Genomic DNA, 16791 nt, shown 5'->3' with positions numbered 1-16791 from the left:
TAGCGCACTGTACTAACATGGTCATGTCCATTGAGCATTTTATCAAAGTTGCAGCTGCTGCGCTTGCAGCAGGCGGGGCGACGCTACTCCGCCCTAATGGAGCAATTGCAGCTGTCTACAACACTCTATCCCTCCCCACACTCCACTCCAGTAACTTTTAGCCATGCTGAACAGCAGCCACACTGATGCACACCATGATAAAAACACATTTTCACATTGTATTTTATTCAATCTAATTCTTACACAGGTTACTTTCTATATATCAGTAAAAGGGGGTATATATTTTTTATTATGTATTCTTGTTTTTTCATATGCACTGTTATGGACCTTTAATATATGAGTTATAAAATATTGTACCTCCTTAGTCTATACTTCATTCAAATTTACGATTACTGCTTACATGCAACTGTCTACTTATTTCTATATCAAAATGGACGAATGTACATTTGTACTCCTGTGTTCTATATCTCCAATAAAAATTATTTAACAAAAACACATTGTCAAAGCATATAGCTCTGGTATATGCGAGACCTGTTGGCTTTGCCAGTGCTTGTTACCACTAGAGGTTTCAATGCAGGTCAGGCAGTGTGAGTATATTAAACTACAACTCCCGTGCTGCATGGTGCCTTTTTCCTCCTCCAGTTTATGCACCATCACCGCCCGCGAACTACAATTCCCAAGCGGCTCTGCGCTGGTTTTCCCGGAAGTGGATGCGGATTGGTCGTTGTGTTTAGAGGTCGGCGGCACGCAGAGCTCGGGCACGCAGTACCGGAGCAGTGACAGCATGGCCGGCCGTGACGCCAGCGTGAGTACGGCGGGGGCCGTGGGCCTGGGCCTCCGGGGGCGCCCCTGGGGGCCGTGCAGCGTCCGCTGCAGCGTGGGACCCCGGCTGCCATAGAGACCCCAGTGACAGCCGGGGGTTCTAGTTAAAACCAGGGACACGGGGTCCTAGTTTCATAGGGTCAGGATAACCGGGCCCCTGAGCATCAGTAACTAGAACCCATTTTCTATTTAGCCTCTGCCCCACAAAATCCGTAATATCATTTCATCATACAGCTCTGAAAAGATTAGGCACGTTGCTGTGAAATATATTCAGTTTAAGAATTTGGGGAAAAAATGTTTTTTTTGTTTTATGTGGACATATTCACTTGATGCTAAGCCCATGCAGGTTACTCTCACATTTTGGGTCGTCTGCCTTGAAATGAGCAAACGTGTAGTCACCCCCTAACAGTTAGCAATAAGTTAGGGCCTACCAGAAGTTTAAACTTCTGCACAACTAAATACAACACTTATTGATCCAAAAACTTAAGAACATTATCCGTATACAGCATATAACCCCCTCCCCCGCTTCCATATCTTTCAAGCTATCGTATTTTAGAGAGTAGAGTCCTTATTTTAGTTTGTTTGTAAATAACATCTACCGATCGTTTTCTGGCAATGCTCCCAGGATATGGAACGCTCTCCCTAGAGTCCTCAGATGCAACCAACCCCTCCTTCTCCTGTTTCAAAAGGGACCTGAAACTCCATCTCCTAAACAAACACTTTCCTGACCAACGTCAACTAACCTAGACTTCAATATCTGAGTTTCCTCCTCTCTCTTGACATTCAAGGATAGTTGGTGACCGGACTGTGTTAACCACCTTATTTTTCATGCTGTATTTTTTTTTATCCCTTGTTTGCTTCCTTACTGCCTGCCTACTATGTAATGCAATTTCCGTCTGTTTTTTTTTTACAGGGTGTAAGTAAAGCGCTCTGATACCTACGGGTCAAGCTAGCGCTATATAAAACTTTTAAAGTAAAAAATAAATTTAAAAAATCACAGTTCCTTGCGTCTCGTCCTTCTATTCACATATCCTAAACATTTCCATTAGAAGTTCACTTTCTGCTCCGTCATTTGCTACAGCCTAAAGCACCACCCTACTGTCCCCTATGAATGGACCCAATTCTCATTAGGGCCTGTGTCCAGTCATTCACACAGCTTTCAGCTCAGTTCACCCATCACAGGACTGTTCCACATGTTCATAAGTCTTGAACTGGAACATGTAGTGTTCTGCAAATCCCAGCAGACTTTCAAGTTGAAACTCCAATTTATTGAAGCAAGGCGAATAAGCAGGATTCAGTGCAAACACCCCCGATGCTAGCCTCTCGAATTAAATATATTTTCATCAACACTATATTCTGAGTAAGCATCTGCATTCATCCAATGAGCTGAGTGAAAATATTTACATCTCCAGCTCAGAGGATGTTAACAAAGGAAGGAATATATGTGAAGATGCCACACATCTTTGAAGGATTTGAATGCACCTCATTTACTTTTTTCCCTTGATCTACTTTCTAGACCACCCGGTGAACAACCTTTGAATTTTTCCTTGTGAAGTTCTGCAAGTTGAATCCCATTCCAAAGGGAATGACTGTTTATTTTCAATACTCTGTTAATTAATTTTATTTTGATTCACGTCAGACTAACTGGTCTGCTTTTCATTTACTGTTTGATTTGTTCTTATTGAGAGCTACATACTCCGCTGGTGGTGTCACCGTGACTAAATGGGGATATAGGAGCTGGTAAAATCCTCTGGTGATGCCTGTAGTTGTAGACGTTTGCAATGACATGTAAATCTGTACATTCCAAAACAAGGGCTATTTGTACCAACAATATGACTCTTTTGGATGGGCGTGGGATAGTGTGTTGAGAATTGATGAGTGACCAATAGCAGTGTACGCCAGCAGATGACTTTGAAGTTAATTGCCTGAAGGAGGAGGCAGTTCTACTATGGGACTGTGGTGGTAGGAATTTGTCACTGGACATTAGCTGGTGGAAAGCGTTGCAGAAGGAGTGAGTGTAAAGTATTTTCTTGAAGCCTAGTCTTCCACTCAGTTGTTTAGAAGTAAGACGTTAGTGGAAGAGGGTGCAGAGGCTCTGGTGAGCAAATCTTTCAACTCCATCGTATGGCCTCAATTCGTGGTGAGTTTGTATTTAGAGATGGACCGAAGGGGGCTTGTGAAGGACTTCGTAGGAAGAGTTAAGCTCACTGTGCGTAGTTAATCAATAACTTCTTTCCAAATTGAAGGGTCTGGTAGATAAAACGTCAGTATTTGAAACTGATCCAGCATTTGAAAGAAGTCTCTGTAACTTGAGGTGAGTGGGCTGGAATGGTGACAGAGGCTGGTGGGTAGTATGGTTGCTGTGTTTTGACACCGATGTAGTGGATCTGGTTTGGAGTTTAAGGCCCAGAATGACAAAGCTGCATCATTTTGCAGAATCCAGCTGGAGAGCACAAGAGCCATTGTGGAGGTTCTAAAGTGGTCTGCAGTGGTGTGGTTGGTTTACACAGTCACTTTAAGTTGAGTAAAGAAAGGTCAGTTTTATTTTTTAAGTAAGCGGTGACAACTTGCGCTAGTGTAGAAGAGAGGTGGGCAGTCAGTCGAGAACATATTTGTTGAGTTTTTGTTACTGCCGTAGTAATTTTTAAGCATTTAAAAAAAATATATAATTTATGAATATTCTGCTTATCTCTAGTGGTCGATGATGGATTGCAGTGATTGTTAGAGAGTCGAACTGTGATGACGTCTTTTGCAGGTGGAGACATTGAATTAGTCATGAATGACAGAAGTTTTTGCAGACGTTGGAGCATGGTGGCTCGCACAGTGTTAGGAGCGGATGATGATGAAAGCGTGTACAATATTTGTAGATCTTGGGTCTTGCCTAGCTATTATTTGCAGGTGATGGTGGAAGAGGCCTGCAGATATATTTTTTCCCAGTGGTTAGGGTGGAGTCTTGTTGTGCAATTCCAGTGATAGCTCATTGGTGAAGTTTCTTAGCAGGGGCCGATCTGTTAAACTGGAGGGAAGTGAATACTTGTGGTGGTAATTCTGCGGTGGGACCATCATTATTTTGAGCAGTTTGCATTGTGGCTAAGGCATGGATGGTGTTGAGTGTGGGTATTTAAGATGGGCTCTAAATTATTTTAGCAGAAATAGATTGATGCCATGAATAAAATTAAGAAGATTGTAATTTTGTGCTCAAATAAGCAGTCTTTCATGTAATTGACCTGTATTACTTACTGCAGTATGTGTATTCTGAGAAATGTAGTAGTCGAAAACTAAATAAGTGCAGTCTGCTGTTAACTATATTTGACGCTTAATAATGCTGAACAAATTCTTGTGACTATATGAGTAATGTCATCCTGCTACTTTGCTTTTCAGTCGATCTTCCAGCGTCTGCGTGAGCTCTCTGGTCGCTTTTCTGGTGGCCCCAGGGGTGCGGGGACTGGTGTAAAGCTTTTGCTGGGAGCAGGAGCCCTCGCCTATGGAGTTAAGGAGTCCTTGTACACAGGTGACTATTGCCAGTGGGGGGGTTGTAGTCATCATCCTGGAGAACTTCTCTTAGCTTCTAAGAAATTCTCGTGATTTGGGATATTGTGACATGGTACGTTTCAATGTACATTGGGACGACAATGATGCTTAAAATGGATCAAGATTTAAATACCACTTTATACAAGGCATGATGTGAGTTTTGACCAAGGAATTCCTCATAAAATTAGGAGACTCTTGAATCACGTGGAGTCTGTAATATGGACCGGGCATTTTTGTGGGGGTTAACCACAATTTTTTGCGGTAACTCAAGAAGCAAACAATACATTTAAAAGCACTCGGGCTTCTAATGTTGGTGAGGACTGGACGATTTATAAACAAAACTTTGACCCCTTCAAAGTATGTGTGGAAAGTAGCCTTTTAATCAGAATTGGCCTGTAACTTAAATGAAAATTTAGGAGTTTACAGATAACCCAGTCGGAGATTTCCCCCAATAAATCTTTAGGACAGTTGGTAGCAATGGTACTTTAAAAAGCACACCGAACCCTTCAATGGTGGGAATTGAAAGAATTGATCATGCATTTACTGGGTGACTTGGATGTTCTTCCCAAGGAACTGCTTGAACATTTGGTAACATAAATAATTATATGCATCGTTATGCCTTACTTTATCGGTTGGAAATCACTGTATTGTATTATGCATACTCCTTATATTTGCACGTCTCCGTGTAACCATTTAGCAGATTTATGTTTATTGGTAAAACCATAGAAAATAGCATCAATTAATATATTTTATACCACTTGTGTTTAGCGCATATTTTGTCGCAGTCGTGTAAATATGCAAGTACCACACTCAATGGTACCCATTTAATCTAACTCAGAAAGATTTCAAATGTTAAGTGTTCTTTTTGCTAACAAGGCGCAAAATAGCCATTAGAGTGGAGAGCTTACACCTGAGTAACTTGAACAGAAAAAATGTGTTGTTGTGGGCAAAATGATGAATATATATCCTTGCTGCCAACCCCTGGGAAGGGGCCTTACTGGCATTAATTCATCCGATGAGTTAGTACTTACTGGGACCAATTTACCCGCTTGTGTTCAGACGCCACAGGCTAGGGCACACAATTTGAAGTCCACATTGCCAAGAAGCCCATGACCTTGGAAAATCTCAGCCTCAATGTATTCATCAATGGCTCCATTTAGATTTAAAAGCTTTTTAAATCCGTTTTTGAGAGCGTATATCCACATAGCCCATTGCATCTGAAACTACGTCTATCTTTGAGGCAGGAGGACAAAGTCCTTATGAAGAATTTTTGGCTCCAGTGGATGTACGATTCCTATCGGCAAAGCACCTTCACTTAAAAATGCAGATAGTTGTCACAATATCACTCTAAATATCCCAATTACAGCAACCTCCACCCAGCGATTGTTATATGCATCTCACCGAAATAACTGAGATCTATCAATGACGGTAAATAGTCAGTCTGGAATCACAAGAATGAATCACCAGACAGGTAAAATATATAGTGAAGCTATCTAGTTCATCCCCAGATTCAGCTTCAGTTTGTCTCGCCTGAAATTTCTCTCCACAGTTGCCCATTTTAGCTTGTCTTTGGAAATAATTCAAAATCATTGAATACACCCTATTGATTAAAACTATCTTTTAGCCAATACCATTGGCAGTGGAATAACACTTTCCATTTTGGGAGTTAAAAATGATGAAACCCCTTCATGGGCATGTCATTGACTCGATTTGCTAAGGCCACCCAACACTTTTCCCAAGTGTTTTGTAACGTCCCTTAGAAAGAGGTCAAGTAGGAGACAAAATAAATTCTATTAAAAACTTTATCTCACTTCTCAGACATTCTGAACATCTATTTGCAGAGGTGGCCTTTATTTTGTCTAGAATCTTAGGCAACAGAAGTTATAGTAATATGTTAAGAGTTCATTTAAAGGTTTTTTTGTGACACTACTGCAATGTTTATATTTCAAGTATGACTCCTGCCCCCTTCTTACCTCCACCTACTGTCGTCCTATGCCCTAGGGAATCCCTAATTTGTTTTTTTATCATTAACACAATAGTTTCCCCTGTTATTGAAAATCTAGTTATGTAGCTTTTATCATGGTTGTTGTACATGCAGACTCTATTCTGCCCTACATCGCACAAGATTGGTGAAAGTCCATACAAGTTGTCAGGGTACGGGTTGACTATTGTGGTGTAGCATGTATTGTCTCATTCAAGCCTTAAAAGGGCTTTTCAGATGGATATGACAAGGATCTTGCCCCGAATTAGGAATATTATTTGTTAAAAGCAGCCCATGAAGAGAGCCTGTTCAGACCAACTCTAACACTACTTCTAACCAATGGAACCACAAGTCAGCTACTAGTGTAGGCGTTCCTTAAAACACACAGTGAACATTATTATTTTTGCTACTGCAATCTTTTCGTACGTTACAATGAAAATGTGGCTTAGAGTTAAGCTGATGTGTTTTGAGAAGAGAATCTGCCCATATTTAATGTTTGGATCTTATCTCCATTAATATCTACTTTATTTGGATACATTGAGTGTATTTCTCCTTAATGCTTGATTTTAAATTAGTTTTATGTAATCGCTACTTTTGTGTCATTCAGAGTGCTGTGATTGAGCTGAAGAAAAATGTGAGAGAAAACATGTGAAAGCTCGAGTCCAATTAATAGAGGCAAAATCCAGGCCGATGTTATTCGGTCTCTACCCTCCTATGGGTAGCGACCATTTAGCAGCAAGTCCGGACAGTTGAGTTCTCCTGCTTTTCTTGTGTTTCTAAGTTCTGCCCTCACCTTTGGATTCAGTGCATTTCATAGCCTGTTGTTTTGGACACCTTCAGTCCTGCCCCCATGAGTCATCTGTTTGAAGACTCTGCGTACTCAGTCTACAGTTAACGAGCGAGTGATCTCGATTAGCTCGTAGTGAGCTGAAGCCATCGCAGACCTGTGCATGGTGTACAGTGGACCTTGAACATGTCTTTGCATCTGCTGGGAGTTGGTGGAGGCCTTCCAGGGCACTTTTTAGGTGTCTTCTCTGCAAAGGTAGGCACACTATGACAGCAAAGTGTTGACACTTTGGCAGCCTATTGATGACCTCCTTTGCGGGTCCCTTGGTGGCTGGTGTGGTTCTAATAATCCAAGTGTGCCATTACCTGGGCCCTTGTCAGTTTTACCTGAGGGTTAGCTTGAAGGAGTGCAACAATTTTACAGAGCATTGAGTTTGGAATCTGCGTTCACCTAGGGAAAAAGAGAGGGCTTGGAATGATGTTTCAGCGTGGTAGAATGAGTCCTTCAAGTTAATGGTCCTTTAAAGGGCAATGAGTCTGCTTCTGTTCCCCTAAAGTGATCTGTATTGTGGCTCTGCTCTTGAAAAGGACCTCTTTCGTCCATTGAAACAAGTAGTCCAGGCCTGAGGAGAAGCTGGCCAGGTTTGTAGCAAGTTTTCTAGCTGGAAGTAGATTTTGTTGTGAATCAAGTGCAGCTGGAGGTTTACGTTTCCTTTCGCCAGGAGCTGAGCTAAAGACCACAGGTAAAACCGAGACGTCCGTTATGGACTCAATCGCAAGGATTTACCCATCCTATTTTCAATGTTCAAAAGACTTTATTCATTTCATTATATACTACAAACCACTATACAAAGAGATAATAATTGAAATCCACAATAAATTTGCAGCATTAGATATCAATGAAAAAAACATAAGTCTTTATACTTTGAGTTAATGGGAAGGGAGGTAAAGAGAGAGGGAGGATAAGGGAAAGATCCTATGTTAAATCATAAAAAGTTGACAACTATCATAGCAGTTTCCTCTAAAGAAAATTTATATAATAAACATATCTATGAACATATTCAAAAATATAATTAAATATAGGATATAAAGAAGGACAAAGAGATAAAATTCATGGAGGACAAATTCTCCGAAGATATAGGTGCAATACTTGATTCATCACTACCCATTTTGTTATATGCACTAAGAGGTAACCATATTAATTGCATATTATGGACAAAAGTAAATTTTTAGATGAATATCTTGCCTGTATGGACCAGTTAAAAGAAATCTAACATCCCTTTCTAGGAATACCCAAAGAAAATTCTACAAGAGGAAGACATTTTTACTAATGGTTACATTGTGCCTTTTTGAGAAAAATGAATGTTTGCTAATGCACTTCTGCAGGGTTTTACTGTTGGAGCCATACGAGAAGTTGTTATAGCACACTCCTGGTCAAGAGCGGCAGGCTCTGATAATCTAGCAGCCATAATGATAAAGAGCAATGTCAATTTATGGCCTAACATATTCCTGGTAGTACAAATGTTGAAAAGGGACAAATATGAAGCCTATATGTAAGTAAGGCACCCCATGGCGCTAAAAATGATAGATTAATACATTTAACGAACGTAGGGTCCAAAGTTTATGCAAAGTTTATTCTCTAGAGGCTGAAGGAATGGACTGAGGAAAATGGTCCGATTCCCATCGAATAAAGTGGATTTAAGCAAGGCCAAACAAAAACATACTATTGCTTCAGCCTGTTGTCAGTAGCTAGGAAGGAGCTAGACTACAAGGGGAATCTCTTTTTGTTGACTTCTGGGCAGCTTTTGATCTGGTGAATAGAGACATATTTTGGGTAGTTGAAAAGAGTTTGGAATTTCAAGTGGATTATTAATTATGCTGAAGGAACTTCAAAAAGGAAATTGGATCAGAGGGGTTTTGGACCACACTGGTACCTTATCCGAGAAGATGGAGATAAGAAATGACCTGTAGCAAGGCTGTGTGGTGGGACCTACGCAATTCACACTATATTTGGGAGGTCAGCCAACAGTCTTTTCAAGGACTATTTCTTTCTCTAATAGTCCTAGAGACTTACCTCAATTATTTTAGGACTAGAGTTGGAATTTGACCTCCCAGTGTCCAACTAAAGGCAAGAACACAAATGTACCAAGTATTAGTATACATGTATGTACAGAGTGAACCTTGCTTCATGTTTTCTCCGGCTTGTGTGATCTCTGTGAGCAGAGATTTCAAAAGATGCCCTCTCTTTGGACCTGGCAGGGCTGGTACCAGGACCACCGGAAGTGTTTTTATTGTTCTCTATTGCTGTGTCAGACCTCATGGGGCTCATGCTGCAGCAGACACACAATCAATTCATTTGTAAAGAATTATAGATTTTATATTCAGTTTTCTGTCGGTTGTTAGTCTGCTTCGGATGGTCCATTCACAGTGTATGCACACGGAGGCTGTAATGGCCAGTATCTTCACTAAATTCAATTTGTGGACTTCATCCAGCCTACCCACGCTCTTCCTCTTTTGCCTGACTTGGGTGTCTTAGACTGGGTAACCTTTAATATTTTCTTGGTGCAGCACCCAAGGTTGAAAGTTAATGATAACAGACTTCTTATTACAAAGAATAAAAGGTCACTTGCAATTATTGGAGATGGAGTATGGAATATGGTCAGGTAGTCTTCAGAAGACCAAGCTGAGTGAGCTTAAATGTGTAAAATATTCTGATAAATCTGAAAATTTGATAATCTGCTTTATCCAAAACAGGCCACCAAGGTGCAAATATTTTTTAATTTCCAAAAGAGATTAACAATATGGCTAGATATATATACTACAGGCATATATAAACCACATACAGAGAGCACAGATCTGTAGCGTCCTCCCCAGCCCCAGAGCATGTAACGGACCACGCCACACATGGAGCTCTGGTTTGCATATCTTTATTCTTCAGCATACAACCGTTAACTGAACGTTCTGCGTCACAAACTTTATTAACCCCACACAGTCACACCCAACAGATTATGTAATACTAGTAAGGAGTCTGCCGAGGACCCATAGGAGCTTCATACACACAAACTCAGGACATGACAATGTGTATACTAACTTCCAGTTATCATGAGGATTGTTCTCAAGTATTGTAACATCTCCTGAAAGCCAAAAGCATTTATTACCATGTGCATCACATTCCCGCTACCCCCTGTATTGGGGTGTGTCAATGAAGGCTCAGGTGTCTATGTAGTTTCTAAGTGAGCCCACATTTCCTTTGATGGTCCCTGCGGTACCTGCTGTCCAGCTTACACTACTAATGTCTCACCTGGGGACCAATTATCGGTCCCATTTAGGGTTGAGCGGGGAGTAAGACAGGGCTGCGTCCTGGCACCCTTCCATTTTTACTCTATACACTAACGGCCTGGAATTAGCCATGTTGGAGGGGTGCCAGCACCTACCCCTGGTTCAGAAGCATCCAATCCCCGCTCTCCTATATGCGGACGACGCGGTGATCATCACTCGTACCCCCCTTGAACTCCAACACTCCTTAAATCGGTACAATGTATTCATGTCGAACCTAGACCTAAAAATTAATATCAAAAAGACCTTTATTATGACTTCTGGTCGGAAATCTAGAAAAGGAAACGACATCTATATAAACAACTCTAGGGTAGACCACACTCCCACTTATCCTTACCTAGGAGTAGTAATAGATGAAAAGGGTACCTGGAAAAGAGCTATTGAGGTCAGAAAACTATTGTTTTTAAAAGTCACTATAGCATTAGTAGCCTTTACCCAGAGATTGGGAAAAAGCCCCCGGAAGAGATGTTACGCATTTACCAGGCCAAATGCGTTTCCACAGCCATTTATGGGGCAATGTACAGGTAGAATCCCTCCAAAAGGTTAAAAATAGTTTCTTAAGATTCTTACTTGCAGTCCCCCGAAGTACGTCCACATTCAGTTGCCATTTAGAACTTGGTGTGCCACATATATCTGACATCATAAGGACACAACCAATTCTCTTATGGCACCGTCTTTGGACATCAAACAAGTTAACTTTTACCCAATCGGTTTTTGACAGATTGCGTCACTCTTGAACATGCTAACAAAATTAAGTGGCTACAATATGATAGGAGGTTTCTATGCGATCTAGGGTTGGAGAAATACTACCACTCCCCCTTAGAAATAGCCATGATCCCAAGGAAGACGTTAAAAAACCAATGTCTAATCCACCTAGCAAGACTTTGTTTGCTGACTGAAGTAAATAAAACCTCTGTTCAGCATTCCCTGCAAATCCAAACATCCCTTAAGATCCAGCCATATTTAACATGGAAATTATCCAGCTTTGATAATTTCTATTGACCCCTTTCAGATTTAATAACTCCCATCGGTTTATTACCTTTTCAACGGTCACTGACTGGTCCCAACTCCTAAGCCACTGTCCCTGTGATGGTACATCTCCTCAATCACTCTTACATATAACCCTTTTTTGCAAATTTTATGCTGAACCAAGAAAGCGATGGCTCGTACCTAATTTAAAAACTTTGGGCTTACGCAAATGTCGGCCCGCATTCTTGGTTCTTCAATTTCTGGAATCAGATCTCTTTGCTATAAATATAGCTAGGTTCCTAAAATTCTGTATCCGACATCAAACTAATTTGAGATTTGATGAATTTAAATCCTTGCCATATGTTTTTTTAACTGAAAATCTTTGAATGTTAATTTTAATTTATATACAAACCTTTGTGTTGATTTTAACAAATAATTAATGTATTTTTCTGTAAAACATATTGTTTTAAGATGTTTATACTTTTATGGTTTTCTTAAAATGAAACCGAATAAAGTAAATAATGAATGGATAATGTGCTACAGGCATTTATAAACCCCCTACAGAGAGCACAGATCTGTAGCGTCCTCCCCAGCCCCAGAGCATGTAACGGACCACGCCACACACGTAGCTCTGGTTTGCATATCTTTATTCTTCAGCATACAACCGTTAACTGAACGTACTGCGTCACAAACTTTATTAACCACACCATGTCACACCCAACAGATTATGTAATACTAGTAAGGAGTCTGCCGAGGACCCATAGGAGCTTCATACACACAAACGCAGGACATGAATATGTGTATACTAACTTCCAGTTATCAGGAGGATTGTTCTCAAGTATTGTAACATCTCCTGAAAGCCAAAAGCATTTATTACCATGTGCATCTCATTCCCGCTACCCCCTCTATTGGGGTGTGTAAATGAAGGCTCAGCTGTCTATGTAGTTTCTAAGTGAGCCCACATATCCTTTGATGGTCCCTGCGGCACCTGCAGTCCAGCTTACACTACTAATGTCTCACCACTAAGCAGTGCCTATTTTAGCCAATCTTTATTCTTTTTATTTTTGGAGTGGTCCCTTCATCCAAGATCAGTGTTCTGCGATTCGCCAAAGGTTTCAGCACTGCCTCCAGTCTCTTAGTTGGATTAGTGATGGGTTTAACTTAACCTAGCAGCGTAAAGCGAGGGCAGATGCTACTTGTGTTTCTGCTATCTCGCTCATGGCTTGTGTTGCTTCAGACCAGTAAGCACCTCCAGGTGGACATTCCCATGCAAAGTCGAAGAAGCCAGTCGGCTCTCGGAGGCACCTTGCGCAGTGTGAGGGTGTAGGGGGGTCGATTCTGTGCAGACTGCTTGGGAGAGCACTATAGTCAGTTACCAGGAACATAAAACTTAATGGTTTATGCATTGATGCAAATATTTCAAAGTTGGGCCTGTAGGAGTGGACCAGATAATGACTGGCACTTGTTCGCCCAGTGCGGAGTTGTGCGCCTTGCAAACTAGCATTGACCAAAGCCACTTCTGAAGTGGGAAACGTGTTACTTGTTGTCTGAGTGTACTTTGTGTGCTTTTAGATGGCTTCATCTGAACTGCTTGGGCTGTCCTTTACAGTGTAGGGTGGGTGATGCTGGTGTGATTAATCTGGGTAATTCTGGTGTGGTTCACCTGGGTGATGCTGGTCAGCTACACCTGGCAGATGGCTGCAGGTCTCGTTCATGAGTCAAATTAGGGGTTCAGAACTCGTGCTTCTGAAAGTTGGTAATGCTGTTTCTTTTCTCTTCAATAGTGGAAGGAGGCCAAAGGGCGGTCATCTTCAACCGGATCGGTGGCGTGGAGAAGGACACGGTCAAGGCTGAAGGACTTCACTTCAGGTAAGATGGCGCATTAAGAAACGAGGACCATGAGAAGCAAGCTTCTGTCTGCTTTTACGTGTTTGAAATGCTATCCCGGTTAAGGGAAGGGCAGGTTTGGCATCTTTTATCATTGTCCTTTTATGTCTTCGGGTTAGGCATCACTTGGGGAATGAGGGCTTGATGCTGTTCGCAGAGGGTTCTTTCTCTGGAAGATGTAATTCAATATTTTCTTTTGGAAGGCGTAAACGCCTTCTGCAGTGCATAATTTGTAAAAATAAATAAATCTATCTATCCATTTAAGACCAACAGCCCCACCATGTGGCAGACTGCCATAAGTGCCAGTATTGACATTTAAGTGCTGATGCCGAGCCCTGGAAACCACTGGCTCAAATTAAGCACTGGGCCCGGGCTTTAAGTGGGCCGGGTCTGAGCACCGGCAGTTTTTTAAAGGGGGCCTTGAAACGGGTCTCTATTGGGCTCTGTTTTGTGCCCTGGCACAGGCGGTCCATTTTTTTTCCAAACTTCAGTGACGGCAGACACATCCATGTGCGGGTGCTCACACTGCTCACTTCTCACTAGTGGAGAAGTTACGGCATGACGTCATGCCAGGTGAGCGTTGTTGGGGAAGGGAAATCCTTAAGAGTCATTTTCACTGATTATAGATATGTTAATCTATTTTATAATGAAATTATATTTATTGATGTAAGAAAATGCAAAATCCCATTAACAAAATGTAAAGAAAAAAATTAAGAGTACTTTTCTCTCTGGAATTCCTTTCTCTTTTTGAAACTCAGGAGCAGCAACATTGTTGTGGTGTCACCAGGCTTTTATGTGGAAGCTTTTTCAATAATATATACAAGCCATAGTTGCTGCTTATTTATCTTATGCAACTAACAACCATTGACAAAGCCAATAGTCGTGGCATTATGTAGGTATGATGTGACTTGTTGTATCATATATCTGAATGCAATGACAGAAACAGCAAAATACAATGCGGGCGGCACACTATGCCAAGGCACAGATTTTTAGCTTGCTCGTGTATGCCACACCCTTAATTACTTGGGCCATGCCCCTTTGAGACCGTTTCTCCCCCCCCCAGTTTTTTTTATCCCACTTAAAGACCTGCACTGGCCTTCTGATAAGAAGTGTTTAGTGATGGAACGAGTTGCGTTGACGAATTTGCTGAAGTCTAGCAGCTTCAATTCTCAAGTCATAGAAATACCAGTGTCACAACTTTCAGACACACAGCAAAAAGGGAAGGCTGCCCCACCACACCAAACACACACACTGCTCCCTGTGCTATAAGCTCAGTATACTTGTGAATGCCTGTCGATAGCAAGGTTTGTTGATGGCACTCAGAACATCCACGGTTATGGATCTGTCCTTTTCGGAGAGCCCAGCAAGCCCAGGCAGGTGCCTCCTTGAAATATCCCCCATATTCCCAGTGCGGTGCTTGCCCTGGAGACTTTTGATGCATTTCGAGGCATGAGTTTTTCGAATTTCAAATAGTGCCATGACTTGTGCTGCTGGTTTTTTAAAATCAGTATTTTAATGTTTTTCATTTTGCTTTTATGTTTTGCTTTCCACCTCTTCTGCGTTCCTTTTGATTTATTTCTGTATTTTTGTGTTATAATTGTGCGCGGGAGTATTATACGAATGTAAGGTCATCGATTAAAGGAAGCTTTTTCCTTGAACGCTCTGCTTCTTTTTCACACGTAACATTTTGTTTGCATGTTACTTGATGTTCAAGACCACTCTATCAGTAAAAGTTAAATTGTGAGGCCTTGGGCCCCATAAAGCATTATCTTTATTTTTCCTCTTTTAAGGGGTTTAATCGTCCCGACCTGGATCTTTCCTTGAATGTTCTCTTCCTCTTTGGATCTCCACTTGGTGTCTCCATCAAGTTTATCTATTGTCATCAGGGCACGAGTCGGGGTACCACGCGGGTGGACGGCATCCCCCCACTTATTTTTGAGGGTTTTCCAGGGTGGACGCCGTCCACCCTGCTCAATCAAAACGCCGTCCACCATTTTCAATCAAAACCGCGTCCACCCTTACAAAATAGGAGTGCGCTCAAAGTAAACAATGCATTTCCGGGTGGCTGGCTGAATCCGGAAGTTTCTCGGACTGCCGCAGGACACCACGCCGGTCACCACGCCCCTTCACCTACCAGGTTCGCCGTTGCCAGGGTACCCAATAGACGCCGAGATCTTCAACCAATGGATGGACGCCGTCTCCTTCGCGCAAAAGCGCTACACCAACTATTAAACACATACCTATTTTAACAGGTTTTTTCCTTTTCGTGCCGTCACTTCCGGTCGTGCCGTCACTTCACGTATTTGAGCGTCCCCCCACTTCTAGGTTTTTGCCTTTCGTGACGTCACTTCCGGTCGTGACGTCACTTCCTGTCTGTGAGCGTCCCCCCACTTCTTTATTTAGGACTTGTGCCCTGATTGTCATCAACAATGCACAAAATCGTGTCCCTACTAGAGGTAAAAGTGTTCGGACTCCAAGGGATGTTTAATGGGCAAGTGTTGGGTTCCTTGGGCATACCTGTCATCACCTGACGTCCTACACGTTTCTGCTCCCCACAGATGCGTAAAATAATTCCAAAATTCAGTCTCGGTTGATACTTTTCCGAAGTCCTCGTCGGGGAAGTAGTATTAAGGCTTTTCGCACAAACGAAGTAGTGCTAGTAGTAAACATCATGGTGTTACCAGGTCCCACCCTTTGGCTATGCTGCCACCCTGTGGCACCAACGAAAACTGCTTCAGCAAACTTCAGCTCAGAGATACTGTTATTTTGTGTTCTTCCCGCCCGCAGGCTGCCGCCTTCACAAGCGTTGACAGCGCATTATTACCCGTTCTTTGAAGTATACCCAGAGTATGCATCTCTCCCCTCTTGCTGTTCGAGCCAGTTTGACGTATCATGCGGCCTCCTTAGGAGTGTTTTCATTGAAATAAAAGCATACAAACAAATAACACAATACATTCTAAAAACATTTTTAAAATAAGTCTCATAATAACTTTAGATTTGCACAGTTAACACAGTACACAACCTTTAGGCAACGTTATAGGTCACAGTATTCTAAGAGATTTAATAATTACGGCACAATGAACTGTAAGACGACGGTTTGGGACAGTTAGGAGCCAGTGAAAAACTACTGCCATTACTTGAATGGGTTCCTCTGCCCACTGGGATGTTAACAAAGCCCCGGGTACTAGGTGAAAACCTACAGGGCGTATAAGGGTAGAAATCATATAGATCCCAAATAGAGATAGCACCATCTCCATTTTGAGGTAGCCATGTTTGCAAGTATGGCACAATATGTCTGCTCCTAAATCGTACCAGGATCAAATCCCCCAAGATGTCTTTTTTAAGCGGTCCAAGCCATCCCACCCTCCGGACACTTATTATACGGCCATCAAGATGGTAGGGCAGAGGTCTGTTTTTTGATAACCAGAACTTGACTTTATTCATAAGTTCATTGTGTCTCTCAATTTTGTCTTTTGTTA

General features: G+C 41.9%; 1 protein-coding gene across 1 annotated transcript in view; it reads left to right on the top strand.

The window, feature by feature from the left end:
- The first annotated feature begins 673 nt into the window (after nucleotides 1-673).
- Nucleotides 674-16791, top strand: part of LOC144791802 (prohibitin-2-like) — a 51334-nt gene continuing 35216 nt past the window's right edge. The window contains exons 1-3 of the mRNA XM_078666576.1: nucleotides 674-805; nucleotides 4204-4333; nucleotides 13210-13294. Coding sequence (XP_078522702.1) covers nucleotides 785-805; nucleotides 4204-4333; nucleotides 13210-13294 — 236 coding nt within the window. The 5' untranslated portion in view covers nucleotides 674-784. The remainder of the gene's footprint in view (nucleotides 806-4203; nucleotides 4334-13209; nucleotides 13295-16791) is intronic.

Source organism: Lissotriton helveticus, chromosome 11 (assembly GCF_964261635.1).
Source record: "Lissotriton helveticus chromosome 11, aLisHel1.1, whole genome shotgun sequence".
Classification (NCBI taxonomy): domain Eukaryota; kingdom Metazoa; phylum Chordata; class Amphibia; order Caudata; family Salamandridae; genus Lissotriton; species Lissotriton helveticus.
Note: the sequence above shows the minus strand (reverse complement) of the source record. Positions and strands in the feature narration are given on the sequence as shown.